General features: G+C 39.7%; 3 protein-coding genes across 9 annotated transcripts in view; 2 read left to right on the forward strand and 1 right to left on the reverse strand.

Moving 5' to 3' along the window:
- Positions 1-11,396, forward strand: part of IPP (intracisternal A particle-promoted polypeptide) — a 43,503-nt gene extending 32,107 nt beyond the window's left edge. For all 6 annotated transcript variants that reach the window (XM_019449465.2, XM_019449466.2, XM_019449464.2 and 3 more), the window contains one exon: positions 9,405-11,396. In XM_019449465.2, coding sequence (XP_019305010.1) covers positions 9,405-9,629 — 225 coding nt within the window. In that variant the 3' untranslated portion in view covers positions 9,630-11,396. The remainder of the gene's footprint in view (positions 1-9,404) is intronic.
- Positions 11,397-12,823: 1,427 nt separating this feature from the next.
- TMEM69 (transmembrane protein 69) lies at positions 12,824-17,650 on the reverse strand. Of its 2 annotated transcripts, none has more exons than XM_019449477.2 (3): positions 17,519-17,650; positions 15,718-15,854; positions 12,824-14,571 (listed from the first exon to the last, which is right to left on the reverse strand). In XM_019449477.2, the coding sequence occupies exons 2-3, from the start codon at positions 15,757-15,759 to the stop codon at positions 13,861-13,863; spliced, it is 753 nt and encodes a 250-aa protein (XP_019305022.1). In that variant the 5' UTR covers positions 15,760-15,854; positions 17,519-17,650; the 3' UTR covers positions 12,824-13,860. The 2 variants fall into 2 exon arrangements, with proteins under 2 accessions (XP_019305022.1, XP_019305021.1); XM_019449476.2 differs by having other exon boundaries at positions 15,718-15,857.
- Positions 17,651-20,360: 2,710 nt separating this feature from the next.
- The window catches only part of GPBP1L1 (GC-rich promoter binding protein 1 like 1), a 66,374-nt gene continuing 63,768 nt past the window's right edge, over positions 20,361-22,966 (forward strand). Inside the window, 1 exon segment of the mRNA XM_019449474.2 lies at positions 20,361-20,413. The gene's annotated coding sequence lies outside the window, so the exon portion shown is untranslated.

Genomic DNA, 22,966 nt, shown 5'->3' on the forward strand with positions numbered 1-22,966 from the left:
ATTGCCAAATCAAACTGATTAGCATATTCATCACATCACAGTTTCCTTTTCTTTTTTTTCCATTTTACTAAAGTCTGTATTAGTTATTCTAATTTTTATTTAATTTTTTTTAATGTTTATTTATTTTTGATAGAGAGAGGGAGACCCAGACTATGAAGCAGGCTCCAGGCTCTGAGCTGTCAGCACAGAGCCCGATGTGGGCTCGAACTCACAAACCGTGAGATCATGACCTGAGCCAAAGTCGGATGCTCAATCCACTGAGCCACCCAGGCGCCCCTCTAATTTTTTTTTAATTCCAGTATTGTTAACATACAGTGTTATATTAGTTTCAGGTTCTCTTTTCCTTTTTTTGGGTGTGGTGAGAGTACTTAAGATCTGCTTTCTTACCGAATTTCAAGTATACGGTATAGTATTATTAACTATAGTTACCATGCTATATGTTAGATCTTTAGAACTTATTCATCCTGTATAAGTGAAACTTTGTGCTTCAGTTTGGATAGTTACTCTTGCTGTGTTTTCAAGTTTATTAATCTATATTGACTTCTAATATGCAGTGTCTAATTCCATTTAAGGAATTTTTCACTTCAAATATATTTTTAGCTCTAAAAGATATTTTTGGGTTTTCTTTTTTTATGTCTTCCATTTCTCTCATCATGTCCATATTTTCCTTTAGATCCTTGAACATATTTATAACACCTGTTTTGAAGTCCTTGTCTGCTGATTCCATTATTATCATCACTTTTGGACCTGTGTCTGTTGAAATTTTTTCTTTCTGGTTTGAGTCACATTCTTCCTGCTTTTCCACATTTTTAGTAACTGTCGTTTGGATGGTGGACACTGTGAATGTTATATTGCTCAGTGTTTGGATTTTATTTTCTTCTTTTAACTGTTGATGAACAGTTACATCATTTGCAAATCAGATTGATTCTTTTGAAAAATGTTCTTAAGCTTTGTAGGGAAGGTCTAGAGTAGTCTTTCTTGTAGGTCTCCTACTAAAGAATGACGCTTCTTGAGTCTCTGCTAATGTCCCAGGTATTCAGCAAGGTTTCTTTATTTTGGCTACTCAAAACTAGAATGTCCTCTAGCCTTGTGTGAGCTCTGGGAATTGTTCAGCTTACACCTCCTATCAAGGAAAACAGTTTTTGTTGTCACAATATTTTTGACACCAAATGTGTAGGTATTCCATACCAAACTGTTCTCTCGTTCTTGATAGACACCAACTGGGTACCCTCAAGTCAATTCATTTCTGACCCTAACAACCCCACAGATTAAGGGCTCAGTTTTACAAGACTGCCCCTCACTTTATACACCAATTTCAAGCAGTGGGACTTCAGGTTAACCACTGACTTCTTTACATTACATTTGTTTGATTTGGATACAAATCAGGGGTTCCCAAAATCCTTTCCTCAGGTTCAATAATTTGCTCTAATGGCTTACAGAACTCAGGGAAATGCTTTATGTACTATTACTGGTTTATTATAAAGGATATAAATGAATAGCCAGATAAAGAGGTATATACGGCAAGGTCCAGAAGGGTCTTGGGTGTAGGAGTCTGTAGAATTTGGGGTATGATACCCTTGTGATATATGGATGTCTTTACCAACCTGAAAGCTCTCCGAACACCATAGTATGGGGATTTTTATGGAGGTTTCATCATGTAGGCATAATTGATTACTAATTCAACCTCCAGCCCCTCTCCCCTACCCAGATGATAGGGGGTGGGGCTAAAAGTTCCGAGGTTCTAATTCTGGCTTGGTCTTTCTGATAACCAGCTCTCATTCTGAAGCTATTAAGAGCGCCTCATTAGAACAAAAGACACTTCTATCACCCAGGAAATTCCAAAGGATTTAGGACTTCTGTGTCAGGAACTGGGGCCAGAGACCAAATACATATTTCTTGTTACGTCACATCCTCCTATTAGTTCTTTGCCTGTTCTAATAGAGTCTCACTTTATGCATTGAACAGATTAGTAGTACTCAAGACACAAGGGGACCTCTGGCAGTCTTGCTTGCAAATCTTAGCTGCTTCAACCTCTCTAAACTATGATCTCTGTCTCCTAAATCAGATTACTGTCATGCTGTGCTTGGGAATCTCCTTCCCTGTACTACTGTTTAGAAAGCCCCATCAGACAGAAAGCTTGGACACCTTGTTTGTTTCTTTTTCTAAGGGATCACAATTATTCATTGTGTGTTGTCTGAGAACTTTTGTTTCATAGGTTTTGTCCAGTTTTCTAGGTTTTTATGGCAGGAGGACAGCTTTGGTAACAATTAGTCTACCATGGCTGTAAGTGGAAATCCTTCCTGTGTCCTTTTGACATGTTCCATCATTCATTGAGCATTACTTTATAGATAATAAAATATTTCAAGCTTATTTTGTACTTTCTCTGCTCTAGCCCTGGAATCAGCCATTTCTCTAAGAAGCTCCAGTTCGTCTTAGGGAAGGATAGTATTTAAAAACCAAGGTCTAGGCACTTGGACTGCTCATTACTACTGGGGTATTGCTGCTTCTAGGCACTCTCAGTAAACAGAGCTAGGAAATATATATATTTATATACATATATTCACGCACATTAATTTGTAAATATTTCTGTAACATGTAAGTATTATACATTATAAAACCATGAGTTCATAATGATAACTCCAAATTCCAGTACAATATCTCAGATTCTTTCAGGCCTTACCCATTTCCATTTTTGTAAATACCTTCTCTGTTAGTTAAAAACTTGGGTCCTATTATTCTCCCTATAGCTGACCCTTGAACACAACATGGTTTTGAACTGTGTGGGTCCACTTATACATGGAATTTTTCAATACATACAATACGGTACTGTAAATGTATCTTCTCTTCCTTATGATTTTTTAATAACATTTACTAATAGTAAGTTATTAGTAATTAAGTTCGTGGGGAGTCAAAAGTTACACATGGATTTTCAACTGCATGGGGGTAGGTGCCCCAACCCCCTTGCTATTAATGGGTCAACTGTATATTTACTTATTTGTTAATTCAATGTACTTGTTAAATGAAACAAATCTCCCTACTATGTCCAACTCTCTTCTCTAACTGCCACTTCTGTACATAACCCTTCTTTTTTTTTTTTTTTAAATGTTTATTTATTTTTGAGAGACAGAGACAGCATGAGCGGAAGAGGGGAGAGAGAGAGAGGGAGACCCAGAATATGAAGCAGGCTCCAGGCTCTGAGCTGTCAGCACAGAGCCCAACTCAGGGCTCGAACTCATGAGCCATGAGATCGTGACCTGAGCCAAAGTCGGACGCTCAACTGACTGAGTCACCCAGGCGCCCCTGTACATAACCCTTCTTGTCACTGCGTATATGAGCTCACCAATGTACTTTCTTCCTCTCACATACTGGGTTGACTCAATTATGCTAGGAAGGGAAGATTAGAGGAAAATAGGGAAAGGTTGTGTCTTCATTGAATCACCATTCTATCGTGCATTTGTTCATTAATCCATTTATTCATTCACTTGTACAGACTTCTTAGTATGTAAGTATCGATCAGATACTATGCATGGGGAAACAGGGCAAACTGAACATGCAAGGCCCCAGTTTTTAAGGAGCCTAAATTCTAGTGGGGAATATAGAGACGTAAATAGACAATTACATCACAGTTTGTTAGGTGCTGGGATATGCAGTAATAAGGTGTGTTATGCTGTAGGCTTATAGGTTAGAGCAATTTTTTCCAAATTAGTTTCCATGGAGTACTATATTTATCGAGAGAGAGAGAGAGAGAGAGAGAGCGAGCGCATGAGTGGGGGAAGGGTAGAGAGAGAGAGGGAGGGAGAGAATCCCAAGCAGGCTCTGCACTATCAGTGGAGAGCCTGACACAGGCTTGATCTCACAAAGGGTGAGATCATGACTTGAGCCAGAATCAAGAATCAAACACGCAACTGACTGAGCCACCCAGGTGTCCCTAGTTTTTTGCACTGTTAAGAGGAATTAGGTAACGTGTTCCCCTAATCAACTATATGTAGGGAAAGTCGGGTTAAACAAAGTTAAATAAGTTTCTTTACACAATTTAGTACAATAATATGCTTTATGCATCTTTATGCTAAATCTCTCAAATTTTATGGTGCACACAAACCCTTTTGTTTGTGGATGTTTGTGGAGCATTTCTAGAATAAAGTGTTTCAGGGAACATATTTTGGGAAATGTGGATTAATGTTACTTGAATTTTATGGTTCTTAAACCACTTATGGTTATTAAAACCTTTAAAGCCTAAAGATTTAAATTTTCTTTCTTTTCTCTCTCAAGTAAAAAGAATTTTGTTAACAGCTTTATTGAGATATTATTCACACACCAAACATTTGAATTGTTTAAACTTTTGGCTATTATAAACAATGCTGCTGTGAACATTTGTGTACACATTTTTGTGTGGACATGTGTTTTCATTTTTCTTGGGTATATACATACCTAGGAGTGGAATTGCTGGATGATACAGTAATTCCAACTTCGGCTCAGGTCATGATCTCACAGTTTGTGGGTTTGAACCCAGCTGTCTGTGCTGACAGCTCAGAGCCTGGAGCCTGCTTCGGATTCTGTTTGTCTCTCTCTCTCTCTGCCCCTACCCCGCTCATGCTCTGTCTGTCTCTCTGTCTGTCTGTCTCTCAAATAACAAACATTAGAAATTTTTTGAAAAATGGATTGTCTTTTTATTATTGAGTTGTAAGAGTTCTTTATATATTCTAGTCCTTTATCAGATGTATCATTTGCAAAAATTTCCCCCCATTCCAAAAAGTGATTTTCTTCACTTTATGGTATAGTTAGAAGCACAAACATTTTTGGGGCACCTGGATGGCTCAGTTGGTTAAGCGTCTGACTCTTGATCTCAGCTCAGGTCTTGATCTCAGGGTTGTGAGTTTAAGCTCCACATTGGGCTCTATGCTGGGTGTGAGGCCTACTTTAAAAAAAAAAAAATCAGCATTTTTAATTTTGATGTTTTTTTCTTTTGTCATTTATGCTTTTGGTGTCATAACTAAGAAACCATTGCCTAATTCAGTGTTATGAAGATATTTTTCTAAGACTTTTATAGTTTTAGCTCTTATATTTAAGTCTTTGATTCATTTTAAGTTAATTTTTGTATAGGGGTTGAAGTAGGGGTCTACCTTCATTCTTTTGTATGTGGCTAACCCATCATCCCAGCACTATTTGTTGAAAAGACTATTCTTTCCCATTGGATTGTCTTGGCACCTCTGTTGAAAATCAGTTGACCATGAAAGTGAGGGTTTTATTTCTGGACTGTCAGTTCTATTCACTTATCTATCTATATGCCTATTCTAATGCCACTACCACACTGTCTTCATTACTGTAGCTTTGTAGCAAGTTTTGAAATTGGACAGTGTGAGTCCTTCAACTTTGTACTTCTTTTAAAGAGGGGGTTTAGGGGTACCTGGGTGGCTCAGGTATCAAAGCATCCAGCTTTGGCTCAAGTCATGATCTCACAGTTTGTGGGTTCGAGCCCCACATCAGGCTCCACGCTGACAGTGCAGAGCCTGCTTGGGATTCTTTGGGATTCTCTCTCTCTCTCTCTGTGTCCCTCCCCTACCCATGCGCATGCTCTCTCTCAAAATAAATAAATAAATAAACTTAATAAATAAATAGAATAAAAAATAAAAAATGGGTTTAGCTATTTTGGGTCCTTTCCATGTGAATTTTAGAATCAGCTTGTCAGGTTTTGTTTTTTTTGTTTTAAGATTTTATTTTCAAAAATATTTATTTTTTTTTTTACGTTTATTTATCTTTGAGACAGAGAGAGACAGAGCATGAACAGGGGAGGGGCAGAGGGAGAGGGAGACAAAGAATCCGAAACAGGCTCCAGGCTCTGAGCTGTCAGCCCAGAGCCCGACGCGGGGCTCTAACTCACGGACCGCGAGATCATGACCTGAGCCGAAGTCGGCCACCCAACCGACCAAGCCACCCAGGCGCCCCAAGATTTTATTTTTATTTTTATTTTTTTAATTTTTTTTTTCAACATTTTTTATTTATTTTTGGGACAGAGAGAGACAGAGCATGAACGGGGGAGGGGCAGAGAGAGAGGGAGACACAGAATCGGAAACAGGCTCCAGGCTCCGAGCCATCAGCCCAGAGCCTGACGCGGGGCTCGAACTCACGGACCGCGAGATCGTGACCTGGCTGAAGTCGGACGCTTAACCGACTGCGCCACCCAGGCGCCCCCCAAGATTTTATTTTTAAATAATCTGTATACCCAGTGTGGGGCTCAAACTCACAAACCCAAGATCAAGAGTCGCATGTTCTTCCAGCTGAGCCAACCAGGTGCCCCATCAGCTTGTCGGTTTTTACCAAGAAGCTAGCTGGATTTTGATAGGGATTACATTGAATTAGAGATCAATATAGGGAGTGTTGCTATCTTAACAATATTTAATGTTTACTTATTTTTGAGAGAGAGAGAGAGAGAGAGAGACAGCGAGCGAGTGGAGGAGGGGCAGAGAGAGAGGGAGACACAGAATTCAAAGCAGGCTCCGGGCTCCAAGCTGTCAGCACAGAGCCCAAAGCAGGGCTCGAACTCATGAACTGCGAGACCATGACCTGAGCCAAAGTCGGACACTCAACTGACTGAGCCACCCAGGTGCCCCAGCAATATTAGGACTTTTCATCTTCAACATGGAATGTTTTTCTGTTTGTTTAGTCGTCTTCAGTTTCTTTAAACAATGTTTTATAATTTTCAGTTCCTTGAACTCTGTTTTTAAAATTTATTCCTAAGTATTTTATTCCTTTAATGTTTTCTTAGTTTCATATTCAGATTTTTCATTGCTAGTGTATAGAAATTCAATTGATTTTTGTCTGTTGATCTTATATCCTGAAACCTTGTAGCACTTGTACTCTGATAGTTTTTTTTTGTGGATTTTTTTTTATTAAAAAAATTTTTTTAATGTTTTATTATTTATTTTTGATAGAGAGAGAGAGACAGAGTGTGAGTGGCGGAGGGGCAGAGAGAGAGGAAGACACAAAATCCAAAACAGGCTCCAGGCTCTGAGCTGTCAGCACAGAGCCTGATGTGGGGTTCAAACTCACAAGCTGTGAGATCATGACCTGAGCTGAAGTCGGACGCTTAACTGACTGAGCCACCCAGGCTCCCCTTTTTTATGGATTTCTTAAGATTTTCCAAATACAAGATTGTGTCTTCTATAGATAGAGATCGCTTTACTTTTTCCTTTCCACTCTCAATGCCTTTTATTTCATTTTCTTTCCTAATTGCCTTGGTTAAAACCTCTAGTACAATGTTGAATAGAAGTGGCAAGAATAGAATTGTCTTATTGTAAAGCATGATTTTGATTCTTATTTCTAATAAATTTCAGACTTTGGTGATAGTTCAAATTCCTTTGACCTTCTGTGTGATCTTATTTGGGAATCTAGAAAATGAACTTTCTGAGGGCACTTTCTGTTGCTATTTTTTTCTATATGGCTGGAAATGAATAGATTTTTGTTCCAAAATAAGTGTTTATCAGTAGTCAGTTATCTTGGTTTTTCGTGCATAAATCTAAAATGTTACTGTTATTTTCTGTCTACTAAAGACCTACATTATAGATCCAAATCTTAAAGATAATGTATAACATGTGTCTGGTCCTACAGAGTTTATTTTGAGGTTACTCAGGATAAAAAGCAAACTATAGTTCTAATACACTGATGAAAATGAAACATCGACATTGTGGGATGAGCCCCATGGTTCCCTTATTCTTGTTAAGAGCCATTTTTGTAGGGGAGATTTCATTCTTTTTTATGGGTGAATAATATTCCACTGTATTCATATACTATTCTTTATCCATTCCTCTACTGATGAACACTGAGGCTGCTTCTGTAATTTGGCTATGTAAATAATGCTGCAATAAACATAGGGGTGCATGTGTCCCTTTGAATTAGTGTTTTTGTACTTTTTAGGTAAATACCCAGTAGTGCCATTACTGGATTGTAGGCAGTAGTTTTTAACTTTTTGAGGAACCTCTATACTGTTTTCTCCAGTGGCTGTACCAGTTTGCATTCCCACCAGCAGTGCACGAGGGTTCCTTTTTTTCCACATCCTTACTAACACTTTGTTTCCTGTGTTATATTTTTATTTCTTTTTTTTTTAAGTAATCTCTACGCCCAACATGGGGCTCAAAGTCATGACCCCAAGATCAAGAGTCACATGCCCAACCAACTGAACCAGTTAGGTGCCCCATCTTGTATTTTGATTTTAGCCATTCTGACAGGGGTGAGGTGGTATCTCATTGTAGTTTTGATTCGCATTTCCCTGATGATGAGTGATGTTGAGCATCTTCTCACATGTCTGTTGGCCATCTGGATGTCTTCTTTGGCGAAATGTCTGTTCATGTCTTTTGTCCATTTTTTAATTGGATGATGATGATGATGATGATGATTATAGTATTGAGTTGTAATAGCACTTTATATATTTTGGATATTAACCCTTTATCAGATATGTCATTTGCAAATATCTTCTCCCATTCAGTAGATTGTTTTCTTGTTTTGTTGATTGTTTTCTTCACTGTGCAGAAAACAGCATTTTATTTTGATGTAGTCCCAACAGTTTATATTTACTTTTATTTATTTTTGTCTTTCCTCAGGAGACCTAGCTAGAAAAGTGATGCTATAGCTGATATCAGAGAAATTGCTGTGTGTGCTCTCTTGTAGGATTTTTATGGTTTCAGGTCTCACAGTTAGGTCTTTGATCCATTTTGAGCTTATTTTTGTGTATGGTGTCAGAAGGTGGTCCAGTTTTATTCTTTGGCATATAGTCCCGTTTTTCCCAACACCATTTGAAATATTCTTATATTTTAAAATAATCTCTTAATCTGGAAAAATCATTCTCACCAAAATAGGCTATAGTTTCTGATCCCCGATCCATACTTTTTCTGAAAATACATTTTGCAAATCATTAACTCCACTAGATGATCTTCGAAAAAAAGGATTCCGTGGTTAATAACTGGGCAAGTGTTGATAGCAATATCATTATCTTGGAGATTAATAAAGGTCATTAGCATATTAAAGTCCTTCTGTATAGAGCTTTTTTCTTCTTGGAGCTTTGTGGGTTTGTATTTGTGTGTGTGTGTGTGTGTGTGTGTGTGTGTGTGTGTGTGTGCATTACCTACTTATATTCAGTAGAACTAGTTTTATAGAATGCCTGCCTATAAGGGATTTCTAGATTGTCTCCTGATCATGATTTATAATTAATCAAACATGTTTTTCAGTTGTTTTCCTCTAAACTCGTTACTTTTGTCTATGCCTACTCAAAAGTTCATTTGAAAATGTTTATATGACTGGATTGTGAGTTTGAAATTTAAACATGTAAAAAGAACTAGAGTATCTGATTTCTCAACAGTTTTCTCTGTTACCATTTTATGATTTCTGCTCTTTTTTTATTTCCTCTTAACCAGGAAAAGTGGGTTGAAGTTGCTTCGATGAAAGTGCCTAGAGCAGGCATGTGTGTTGTGGCAGTTAATGGGCTTCTGTATGTTTCTGGAGGTCGATCTTCCAGCCATGATTTCTTGGCCCCAGGTACCTTGGACTCTGTTGAAGTTTATAACCCTCATTCAGATACATGGACAGAAATCGGTAACATGATCACCAGTCGTTGTGAAGGTGGTGTTGCTGTACTATGAAATATAAAGCATAAGGGAGCACAAGAAACATTTTGAAAATAAAATGTTTGCAAATCACATATGTATTTGGTGATAGGACCCTCTAATTCTGTTGAGTTTTCCATGTATTTGATAGGTTAGATGACTAAAGAATGATTTCTCTAAGAATTTGAGTGAGAGGAGATATGGAACATATCCTAAATTAATAAAGAACTCACACAAATTTGTTAAGCTTACCAATAGCAATGCTGTTTTTGCTCTAGAATTTTCCCCTAAGGGAAGAGTCCTAATTGTAAAAATGATTTGCTAGAAGCTTCTTGGCTAATAGCCCCTTTACTTGTTTCTCCGGGGCAAGCCAAGCTGTAACATGACCCTTATGTGATACAAGAATTTGAGTGAGACAGTTTAAAGATGTCTGTACATTCATGATTCAGTCCATAGCACAATTTTCCATGGCCATAGTTGAACCTACAGAGAAAAGCCAATGAAACAACTCCCTACTTTCATTTGATGCCAGGAGTTTTCAATAGCCCCAGACTTTTTATTAGCAGCAGATACACTGGGAGGGACATGTGGGAAATATCTAGCTATCTGTATAGATGTTTATATAGATTGATACATTTTTGCCTATTGTTCACAGGGTTAAAAAAGCTTCTGTTCACTTATATTTTTTGTCTTAATGCTGAAAATGCAAGTGAGGAATTACTAGGAGGTTCTTAGTGATAGTCCATTAGTGCAATTGGATAATATAATGGGTAACAGAGCCTAGTGGGAGGTTAACACCTATTTTCTAAATAGTTCTTAGTTTGGCTTTGGGAAGAGGGAATTTTATTACACCATCAACCTTGGTAAAGCTTACTTGTACTTGAGCAAGCCTAAGTATGAACTTAGTACAAAGCCTACTGCCTTGCTTGGAAAAAGTGGAATTGTAGGTACCTATGAAGCTTTTATAGACATTGTTAAGTTAAAGGACTCTGATCCAAAACTGCTTCTCAGAACTTTTCATTTTTCACCTGAGAAACATTCTAAAGAATGTTTTCTGTCCAGTTCTGAGGAACATTCTTTGTGTACATGATCATTATTTTATTTATTTCCACTAGTCGTTTGGAACCATACATATTAAAGGTCTTGCATACATTTACGTTTACCTAGTGATTCCAGGATTTGATTTGTATATCCCTGATTTCCCTTTTTCTTTACTAAAGTTCTTCAGGGTATTGTTAACAGGGATCAGCAGCTTATTTAGATACACAATCTTTGGTAAGCATTAAAGACTTAGCACTCATATCCAAAATATTTGGATTGGCCCACAAGGGTACTTTCTTCCATAACTTAACCATATGCATGTATTAAGAAAAGCCCAAGTAGTGCAGACACAAAGCTCTGTATCCCTTTCTTTGGGGTATCCTGAAAGTCTGAAGTGTCATAGATGCTTGGCTGAGACCTATAAAATGTCAAGGAATGAAGTAAGATCATTTGTAAATTATTGAAGCTCTAATTTATGTGCCTTTAATATTTCTAGTTATAGAAAATCTGCATTCTGGTTCAAAAGAGATTTAAAAAATACTACTGTAATTTAGTTCTCATTATTGCCTGGTGCCAAACTAAAATGGCACTGTGAGGGAGGCATTTTGTATTGTGGTGGCAGAAACCTGTCAAGACAATCCATGTTTGGGCTTAACAGGTCCAGACAATCTCTGTAAATAGATAATTGTAAAAATGCTTATTATTTTTTGGGTAGTGACACTGTTTTAAAAATAATGTACTAATAAAGTATGTTGATTTTTGCTTTCCTTGTATTACTTATAACTTAGTTTATTAGTGGTGTTCCTGGATCACCACCAAATTAATAGGATTGACCAAGTTTTTTAGTGTTGTGTTTTACCTTTAGGGACTTGCACATTTAGTTCTTACATTTAAATCTGTTTTCTGAGCAGCTGTTAATGTGATCTTCCTTCAAAATATTTGACAATCTTGGAGCACCTAGGTGGCTCAGTTGGTTGAGTGTCTGACTTCAACTCTGGTCATGATCTCATGGTTCATGAATTTAAGCCCTGCATCGGGCTCTGCTCTGACAGTGCAGAGCTTGCTTGGGATTCTTTCTCTCTATGCCCCTACCCCGCTTGCTCTCTCTCTCTGTCTCTCTCAAAATAAATAAACTAAAAAAAAAATTTTTTTTTTAATATTTGACAATCTAATATACTTCAAGACGTCCTGTGCAATGTAAAGTTGGATGTACTTTAAAATCAGTTAAAAAAATTTTTTTTAAATATTTGAGAGCGAGCGAGCTCAAGAGCACATGAGTGGGGGAGGGGCAGAGAGAGAGGGAGACACAGAATCCAAAGCAGGGCTCGAACTCATAAACTGTGCATCATGACGTGAGCTGAAGCCTGACACTTAACTGATGAGCCACCCAGGTCCCCCTAGAATGTTTTCTTAAAGAATCATACACTGTAATTTACTTGCAAAGTGCATTTGCCTGCCTCATTTATTGAAATTGGGCAACTAGCTTAAAAGTGACTTGCCCCTATTCTGAAAGATGATGAATTTGAGATCAGAGAAGTTTTAATTTTTGCAGTCCTCATGTAATTTAGAAGCAGTTTCCTCACCAAAACACTGTGAGTAGAATCTGAGAAAGAGCTTCTAAAGTGTAAGGTTTCTTTTCTTTAGTGTCAGACTGTAGGTAACGTATTCTCTGCATTAATAAAGAAGGATTGTGTGGTGGTTTTATTGGTAAGCTTCTCACTGATCAGAACAAGGTCTAGCTCTGTGGTATTTGTTTGCTAGGGCTGGTGTAACAAAGTACCACAGAAGTTTAAACAATAAAACTTATTGTCTCATAGTTTTGGAAGCTGGAAGTCTAAAATCAACTTGTTGGTAGTTGGTTCCTTCTGAGGGCTGAAAGGAAGGCATGTATTCTAGGAATCCTTGGAATGTGGATGGCCACCTTCATGTATACATGACATTTTCCCTGTATGCATGTTTATCTCTAAGTTTTCCCTTGTTATTAGAATACTGGTAATAAAAAAAGAAGAATGCTGGTAATATTACATTACAGCTTACTCATATGCCCTCATTTTAGCCTTATTACCTCTGTAAAGACCCTGTCTCCAAATAAGGTCACATTCTGAGATATTGGGGCGAGGATTTCAACACACAATTTATGAAAATCAAGTTAACTAATATTTGAATACATTATCCAAAGATAACATATACCAGGTTTATATTCTTTAAGTTTATTGATTTATTTTGAGAGAGTGAGCAAGCAGGGGAGAGGCAGAGAAACAGGGAGAATCACTTGCAGGCTCTGCACTGCCAGCAGAGCCTGATGTGGGGCTCAAACTCACAAACCATGAGATCATGACCTGAGCTGAGATTCAGTCAGACACCTAACCAACGGAGTCACCCATGTGCTCCTACTGATTTATAGTCTTCTGCCAATTAAATTGTTTTTCCTTTTTTTAGAAGACAATCTCAAGAGACTGTTTTCAAGTTAGAACCTAAGGTGTTGCTTCTGTTTTTAAAAAAGCTTCTGAGTTGTGTAACCCAGCTTTACTTTTCCTAATTTATACATACTTGTGACTTTATTTAAAAATTTTTTTGACCAGCTGATGATATTTGAAGATGGGGTTGTGTCTATAAAAATTGGATACAAACTGGAAAATGTGTTCAGCTTTTCTTTGAATATGGCTTTCCCCTTATGATACTGCTCCCTACTGACTTTTAGAGCCACAGATCCTTTCAGCTCATATAACTAGATTACACCAAATAAAATGAGCTTGGAAATGCAATTCTCAGGGCCAATTGCAATGACAACCCCACAACGGAACCACCTATTATTTTCAGACACTCATGGATACAGAGTTTTCCTCTTATGGGAGAATATGCGTGTCTTTTTTCAATGATCATAAGGCTCTAGCAAAAAGGATTTTCATTTTTATCATTTTATATATATATTTTTTCATTTTACGTTTTTCAAAACAAGTAAAACATTAAAATGTTATGTATAATTCATACACAATGAAAGCTGTAACCTAAAGTGAAAATGACTTGTTAGGGATTTTCAAACTCTTATCAAGTAATTCCTAGGAAATAAAGATTTCTAGAAATGAAAAAAAAAAATCTGTGAATAAATAACCACTGATGGGGAACAAAAGCTAAACAAGAGAAGAAGAAAAAGGTGATGCCAAAACACAACTTTATGAGGCTTGTAGCCAACATGCTAACATTATCTACAAAGTAGTTTTTATATTTATTCTACTTGACCAGGCTTCTTGAGTCCTTTCTCTGGATAAATATCTTTAACTAGTAAAGTGATTACAAATGAAAGCAAAGCCACTAAAGTGACTACTATCTTAAGGACTTTGAACCAGTTGGGATAATGTGGCAGGAGAAAAAGTTCAATGTGTAATGCTATCCCCAAACCTATTATTACTGTGACTATAGCTTCACTGAGTCTTTCAGAAATAAGGAAGGCAAACCATGAAAACAGAAGAGGAGGCGTACTACTAGCTAAACTGAGGAAGTCTGGTTTGGCTGTATTATCTTCTGGCAGAGCAAAACCCCATTTGATCCCTCCCAAGAAAGATAGGAAACTGGCTCCATAAGCCATCTGAGTAAAAGCTAATAAGGGGATATAAGTCTTTGCCATCACCATGACCAGTGGTGGAGCAACAAAGGGGATTACTCCTGCCAGAATTATGTATAATACTGGCTTTGGGCTTTCAAGCAGGAAAGTTATGGTGCCTGGTGGCTTGGTTGGAAGGACTTCTTGCTTCTGCTGCTTCTTAAAGCTGCATGGGGAAGTATGATAGTATTGTGTCTTGTTCATATACACTGGAAATGATGAGAAAAACCAAGGCCCTGGCAACAAAGGGGAAAAGTTTTGCTGGAGACATGTCTTGAGAGAAAGTGTTTCTATTCTGCTGGCTCCTAGTCGGAATGTGAAAGGGTACTTCAGCATCTAAAGAGAAAACAGAACCAGTAGACAAAAACAAATTTTAAAATAATCGCAATTTCTTAGTTAATCCCAAACTGAAACAATATAAAAACAAAGCATCTCCTTTCTATTAGTACATCAAACTTACAAAAAGATTGTACTATAGGGTGATGTTAATGCTAGCTAAGGCTAGCAAATAGTGATAAAACATGCAAAAGAAACTGAATAGAAACCTAGTGATGTATTTTTTCCTACCACTAACCTTATCCCATGAAAGGAGTATCTGAAAGAGAAACAGGTAAAGAGTACACCTTTAGGATCTGGCATTTTAAACTGCCTCTTCTATTTATAACTTGCAAAAGAAGCAGTGTTAATTACTGTGGGAATGCTATTTTATATTGATAAAGCAATCTACCTTCCAGTTTAGCTTTATAGAAACTATACTTTCCATAGCTCCATTCCTTCCTACACGTCTCTGCCTACTTTTCTCTGTAGGGAACCCATCTTTCAAAATTCAGCATGAAGCATTCCCCAGTCTGAATTAATGCTCCTATAACTATGTAAGTATCTTCTGCACACTCCCATCATAATTCTCACGGTGAATGTAAATTATGTGTTTGTCTCCATATACTTGAGAGTCAGAACCATATTTTTTCCTTTGTCTTCAAACAAACAAAAAAACTCCCCAGTGCCTTTCATGGTCACAGCCAAAATAAAAACCTTTCCTGCTGATTCTGTGCTTTAGTGAGCAGATTTCAGACTTCAACTAGCTAACAGATGAACAGTGACTCAAAAAGCATTGAATGAAAGAAAAAAAAGCTATTTAAGAATCTTGGTGACTCCTCAAAATGCTAGGAATGATTCCATCCTGGAGTCTTTTCTTCCTTTTGTTTGGAATGTTCTTCCCTGAGCTGTTTGCACAGCCTATTCCCTCTCTTCCAACCTATTTTTAAGTACAATCTTAAGTTTATTGTTGATACTCCCTATTCCCCTTCTCTGTTTTATATTTTTCCAGAGGACTTACCACTTGATATATGAAATAATTTGTTTTACCCACCTTTTCCCGCATCACCTAAATATATAAGGATAAAGATTTTTGTCTTTTTTTTTTTTTTCACTGCTATTGCCTCAGCAAAGCAGTGCCAGCAAATATTTGCCGAATAAACCAACCTTTGAAGATGCCTGAGAAAACTTCTGGATGAAATGAAGCATGCTGGGTCCAATTGCAAGTCTTGCTCAGGAAAATGCCAGGCAGTTCTGATTAATTCATTTTTATAGCTAAGTGGAGGGGCTGAATCAGAAGTATGCTGCTGTGTACAAAACAAGATGTCACTTAATTTTCTTCATTTTATACATATCTTTTTATAAGTAGTAACTCAAGAATTTTCCTTTGAAAACAATCATTAATGTCTTCAAAAAATCAGTAACACATTAAGTAGATAGATCCTTTTCATCTCTGAACCATTCTTTTATTTTTTATTTTTATTAATGTTTATTTCTTTTTGAAAGAGAGAGCACATGTGAGTGGGCAAGTGAGGTGGGGGCAGAGAGGGGGGAGACAGAGGACCCAAAGCAGGCTCTACACTCTCAGCGGGGCTTGAACTAATGAACTGTGAGATCATGACCTGAGCTGAAGTCTGGATGCTTAACCAACTGAGCCACCTAGGCACCCCTGAACCATTCTTCTAGCCTTTGCTGTTTGGTGGAACAGAAAAAGTAATGTACAGCGACAGAAGATTTGTATCTTACAAACACCTCTATAATTCCCCAGCTGTGGTGACCTTGCATAAATTGTTTCCTTGAAGTGCAGTTCTCTCATTAAAATGGAAAGTTATAGCTTCTCTGTTCTCTTTTTTCACCTTAGTTACCTATTTTGGGTAGGCATTTACAGTTCCAAATGATGGTAGCAATCAATACAATTTAGCTGTGAACCAAGCACTGTAACTATGTGTTTTATATGCATTAACTCATTTAATACAACAACGTTATCAACTTAGTGCTGAAAGAACACATATAGCCTGTTAAATTAGAGTGAAGATTTTGGAGTCAATTTGTGTTGGGATCATGGCTCCACCACTTACCAAGTATGTGACTTTGAACAAGTTATTTAACCTTGCTATGTTGCAGTTCACTCACCTTTGAAATAATCACAAGAACTACATAGGGTCGTATTATAATACATGTGAAGAACTGAGAACTGTCCCTAACACAAAGTAAGCACTCAAAAAGTATTAACTATATTCCCACCTTACACAAGGGGAAATGGTTAAAAACCCTGTCTAATGTAAGCAGCCAGTAAGTGGTTGAGTGAGAAGATAAATCTAGATCTGTCTTACATGAGTTTCACTCTTAATCAGAATGGGTGTCTAAAAGATCCAAAAACCACATGTGCTACCTAAGTAAACATTTTAATGAACTAATTTCTAGGTCACAGCTCTTAAGGCTGGGTAGAGAAATCCTGTATACATACCAGTCAATGTTTTCATTCTATAACATAAAGAAGGAGGGAGGTAGGTTATCCCGGTCCTATGAATAGATCTTAGATGGCACTTACACCCACTCCTGACTTCCAAATACGTATATCTGCGGGGCCCACACTCACTGTTGCTCAAAATCACCTGCGTAAGAGCTTTCCGGACTCCCTATGCACTATGACCATGTGATTTCCAACTCTTGGTTGTTAAAGGGAAAGAGTGATGGCCTAAACCCCGGGGACGGCAACTGGTGAGGAAATGAAGGGCAAAGAACCAAGGTTTAATCCGCTCAATTTAGGTGAAAACGGACGGTATTTCCACTGCCCCAGAGGGAAGACTTGCAGACTGCAAAGCCTCAGAGTGAACATTTGAGAGAAGTGTCTGGACGAAAGGATCCTCGGGAAACTGCCCCACAGTGCTCGCGGCTTTGATTTACTCTCAACCCTTGGTGACCCCATTCCCAATCTGCACCCTGTGGCAGCCGCCCTGCTACTTACTTGCCACCTTGGAATCGGGAGATGTAAATAAAGCTGAGCCACCAGAATAGCCAGGTATTCAGGAAAAGGCAACTTCCGGCACGTGGGTGGTAACAGTCCCTCCCCACTTCCTGAGAAGGGGCGGGTTGGGGAACAGTCCGGGTGGGAACTTGACCAGCGCTGAACTGGTTCCCATGACAGGCTTTCCATCTTGGGTTATTATTTTAAATCTTAACTCTGGAAGCCGGCTTTTGAAGTCTGTAGGATGCCTGAATGGTCTTTCTTTTAGGTTTCCCAGCCAGCAGAATCTGCCCCTCCGAGTTCGGGAAGGTAGAGTGTAACTACTGAAACAATGACAAGTGATAGTGGTAGGAGAGATTTGGAGTCTAGGTTGTGTGACTTGGTCAAATTGTTTGCCATCTCTGGAACTCATAACAGGGTTTCTAGGATCGATGGGCTACATCTTACAATGTATTAGGGTCCTGAACTACTAAGAAAAACAAAACTGTTTTTAACTTCCATTCTCGTTGCTTGGACATGGAAACGTATTAAGAAATAAAGAGTATGGGGGCGCCTGGGTGGCTCAGTTGGTTAAGTGTGGGATTTCGGCTCAGGTCACCATCTCCCGGTTTGTGAGTTTGAGCCCCACGTCGGGCTCTGTGCTGACAGCTTGCTTGGAGCCTGGAACTTGCTTCGGATTCTGTCTCCCTTTCTCTCTGCCCCTCCCCTGCTCACACTCTGTGTGTCTCTCAATAATAATAAAGATTTTTAAAAGTTATTTTAAAAAAGAGTACAAGGGGCAGGACTTTTGCTTCCATGAAAGGTATGGCGATAAGAGCATTGGTCTGGGTTGATCTGAAAAGTTAGATCATTCTTTGTCACCCTCTGTTTTAATTTTTATTTATCAGCTCTGTGACCTTGGACAGTCTCGTGTCTTCTCTGGGCCTCCATTTCAGTCTATCAAAGGAGACAGCGCCGAGCAATTTGAGCGTTCATCTGAAAACAATAGAGCTGGAAGGGCCCACGCTGGCCGCTTCCTCCAATGTTTCAGGACTCTAGGTAATCTAGCTTCCCGGCTGCTGGCCACCATATGGCTTAGCATCCTGTGCAGGGTGGACCCATTGCGAATTCTTCGTAATAATAACCGCTTCTAATCGCGATAGGCTTTCACTTTTATTTCCTTCTGTCATGGCAGCGCCGCCCCTTCCAGTAGTGCGATATCCAATGAGGCTTTGGGTCGGAGAAACAACTTCTCCACCCAGGCATAGGAGCAGGCTCCGGACAGAAATACGCCCTGCGCTGGGCCAAGGCCGTGACGCCAGCCATCGGGCGGAACTACCACTCCCAGCGGGTATAGCGCGTCGGGACCAGCCGCGCAGGCCTCAAGAGCCCGGCGGTGTGGCCCGCTGGGGGCTGAAGTCTTAACGACGCGCGCACTGGAAAGAGTGGAAGGTGGGAAGGGTCGGAAAACACGGGATCCTACGAAGCCGGTTTGCTAGTACTTGTACGGGTAGCTTGGGGACGCGAGCATGCTCAGAAGTGGGGTACAGGAGGACGAAGGGGCGGGGAAAAACAGTACACACATACACACCCACCCACTCATTCACACGCATTCAGGCCCTGGTGTTCGGCCGGGGGTAAGAGGAGGGATACCAAACTCGGCTGGTCTCTCCCTCTCAAGCGGCGCGAGGAAGGGCAGAGAATTCAAGTCGGCAGACGGGTGGGGGCACTGTCTCCAGCGGCCGTAAGGGGGGGTTGGGGACCACGCACGGAATAACTGCCGTTCACGCGGCGGAACGTTGGCTGCGTGGGGCGCCGGCAGGGTCACCCGAACAGGGCTCCTGCGCTTGCGCTCCTGTGGGAGGTGCGAGCGGGTGGGCGTGTGTGAGGCGTGGTCGGAGGGGGGAGGGCCCGGCTGGCCGTCGCTCCTCCCCCTCTTGCCCCTCCTGGGCCGTGTGGGCCGGGCAGCCATTTTGGGAAGAGCTTTGTTATGGTTGTGGGCTCTCCACCTTTGCGGGATCAGGAAGCTGGGGACGCGCCCTCAGACGCCGCGTATGCTCCCTATCTGTAGCCCCGCTACTGCCGGGTGAGTAGGGGTTCCGGGAAACGGGCGGTAGGGGATCTTGAGTCGTCCCGGCTCGGGGCTCCGCCCGGTGCCTGACCAACCGGCTGTTGAAACTAGTTGAAGGAGGCTCTCTCACAGGTGGTTGGTATAGGTCGGCCCCGGGAGGGGGAGAGGAGCCGAAGGGCCCGCGGTCCTGTGGTTCGGACGGGGCACTTCCCCCCGCGCGAGGAGCTTTGCAGTCGAGTGTTGCAGCGGCTTTGCCCGAGCGCTTCTACTTCAACTTTGGTCTTCGGGTCGCTCACCTGCGGCTCTCTGGCTCCTCTCCAGGCGTTCCGGCTTGTTGGTGGTTGAGTGGCTTGGTTTAAGGGTTTCTTTCTCTCCCCTTCTTAAATTAGAACCAAGGGCTTTTGTTTTCCAGTGAAGGAAAACCTAAGGAGGAAAAAATAGTGTAAGTCAAATGTGGGACCTCTGAGGGGAAAAGAAGAGCTTTAACCACCAGCGTTTCGGTTCTCCGTGGTAGCGAGGTATTTTCTTTGATTTAGATTTAAGTCGATATCCAACACCTACGGATCGCCTCCTGCTCCGAAAAAAAGCTGGTCGATGTTGAAGAGTTTTAACGAGGATTTTTTTTACTGTTTTAAATCTACCTCTCCACCCCCATGAAATTCAAAAGAAAGGCTGAATCTAAAATGGCTGTAGCTTGGGAAGTGCCCTAAGCTTCAGTAACTTAAACACATTACCATGTCTTAATTTTTGGTTGTTTCTTCTACGAGGGCAGCAGCTGAATCTTTTGATATTTTGGTCTTCTTGCAATTGGTGTCTTGAAGAGTCCTTGCTAGGTGAAAAGAAAGGTGAGGCTAAAGAAGTTTGCTTACTCCAAAAGTTTACGTAAGAGTGGGTGCGGGTGTGTGTGTGTGTGTGTGGTTGCTTATAGTTTTGAAATTGTGCTATGATGGTAATTTTATCAGCCAACTTTGTGCTCTGAGGTTGGTTTGTCATATTTGTTGAAATACTTATTCTTAACTTTGATATTTATTGCTTACCAGGAAAAAAAACCAGCTAATGGTGTGGGTCATGTTTTAGTAACAGAAGTCACACATTCCTGAGTAAATCCAGTCCAAAACTAAAGTGATTGGTAGTCTTCAGAAGACTCAGATTTGTAATTTGACGGACTTCTGAAGTTTTCCGGTCTTTTCTGTGTAATACTTGAAAGGGAATCAGAGTGCTCTTAAGTTTGGGACCTTGATTGCAACTCTGTGAGACAACCAGTGAAAACGAACTTTAGATGTGGAGTGGCTGATTGTTGTGTGTGCCCTTTCAAACAAAAGGCTGCCTTTTTGTTTGCCCCTCTCCCCCCCCCCCCCCCCTTTTAAGCCATCAGATCCAGAAGTTTAACTGAAAACAAAAAGGCATAGACTGGAAATCAAAAACAGATAACTTCAGTGTTTGGGAAGGTGCTTGAGTTTCAGGTTGCAATCTGCTTAAAAGATAAAATAATAAAAATGCTAATCGTGAATGAGAACTTGGGAATTAATAGTAAAATAAGCTGTCATCTTCCTTAAGGAGTCAGTTTCAATTTAACATACTGCATTCTTTTAACACAAAAGTTTAGTTTTATCAGTGCTCCTAGGATCTTTTTTTGTTTTTAAATTATTTTGGTGATTTTACAAGGAAAACATTTGCAGTGCTCTGTAGAAATTACAAGTCAACTGCTTTGTGTATGGCCATTTGCCTACTGAACCCATAAACTTAGATGCTCAAAATGGTTTGTACATGTTGATATAAATATTCTTTCAATTGATTCTGTATATAGTATCTTATCAGAGATCTTGAAATAAGGGGGGATGTTAGGAAGCCTTTTTATTTTTTAATGTTTATATATTTTTGAGAGACAGAGACAGCACGAGTGGGGAAGGAGCAGAGAGGGAGACACAGAATCCGAAGCAGGCTCCAGGCTCTGAGCTGTCAGCACAGAGCCCAACGTGGGGCTTGAACTCACGAACTGTGAGATCATGACCTGAGCTGAAGTCAGCGTTTAACCGATGGAGGCACCCAGGTGCCCCTAAGCCTTTTTATTTTTAATAAATGCAATCCACGGGTTTTCTCATCAGTGGCTGTTTAAAAGCTTGGCTGAGGGGGGCACATGCAACCATTTTAATAAGTTTGGAATAAAAAATCTGGGACACATTTCTGCTTATAATTCCTATCTACTTATTTTTAAAATGTTAAATTAATTTTTTTTTTTTTTTTTTTTTTTTTTTTTTTTTTTTTTTTGAGAAAGAGAGGATGCACTTGCTGGAGGAGGGGCAGAAAGAGAGGAGAGAGGGAATCCCAACCAGGCTCCCAGCTGCCATTGCAGAGCCAGACTCTGCTGATCCCACTAACTGGGAGATCATAATCTGAGGTGAAATCAAGAGTCGGACCCTCAACTGACTGAGCCACCCAGGCGCCCCCTGCTTATAATTCATTTTTAAATTCTGTTATAGATACAGTACACAATTCTGAGTCATACTTTAGCAGATTGCATATCTTTGTTTTATGGTTAAATTGTATGTACTTAGTAACAGTGATAACTAGGCAATCTGTTTCTAAGTCATTGTGCTTCACCATTATGAATGCTGTCTTTACTGGTGAAAATGAGACTATTAGAAAGGTGACAGGCACAAAAATTTTAAAGGATCTCAACTAAAAAAAAACTTCATGGAAAAGGTAAATTTTGTAGTGGGTTATTTATGGTTTCCCAAATAGATGGGTGAAAAAATCGAGGTGCAGCATAGATAACATGTTACCTCATATGTGACTGTAGTTGCCGTTGTTTGGAATTTAATATTTGGTGTGTTGAGATCTAGCTGTCCAAGTCATTTCTAAATCAGACTCTGATTTTTATTTCCAATTGTAGTGTGCCCAAAACAAAACTGGCTACAACAAACTAGTTAAGTAAAAAAAAAAATAGTTGGGGCGTCTGGGTGGCTCAGTCGGTTGAGCGTCCGACTTCGGCTCAGGTCATGATCTTGCAGTCTGTGAGTTCAAGCCTCATGTCAGGCTCTGTGCTGACAGCTCAGAGCCTGGAGCCTGCTTCAGATTCTGTGTGTCTCTCTCTCTCTCTGCCCCTCCCCCGCTCATGCTCTGTCTCTCTCTCTCTCTCTCTCTCTCTGTCAAAGGTAAATAAACTTTTAAAAAAATTATAAAAAAAATAGTTAAGTAAGAATGGCTGAACTTTTGTCCACAGGTAACTTTAACTAATAAGGTAAAATATTGCTAATGTTATGTGACTCGAATTTTTATAGATGATTGCAAATATCCCGGGCAAGTATTTAAAGGAATCAAATAGTTATTTTCCTTTACTAAAGCAAACAATCAGCCTTTATTATTTTTTTTTTTTTTTTTTTCATTTCAAGAAATGA

The sequence above is a fragment of the Panthera pardus genome, unplaced genomic scaffold (assembly GCF_024362965.1).
Source record: "Panthera pardus isolate Hobbes unplaced genomic scaffold, ASM2436296v1 HiC_scaffold_11, whole genome shotgun sequence".
Lineage (NCBI taxonomy): Eukaryota > Metazoa > Chordata > Mammalia > Carnivora > Felidae > Panthera > Panthera pardus.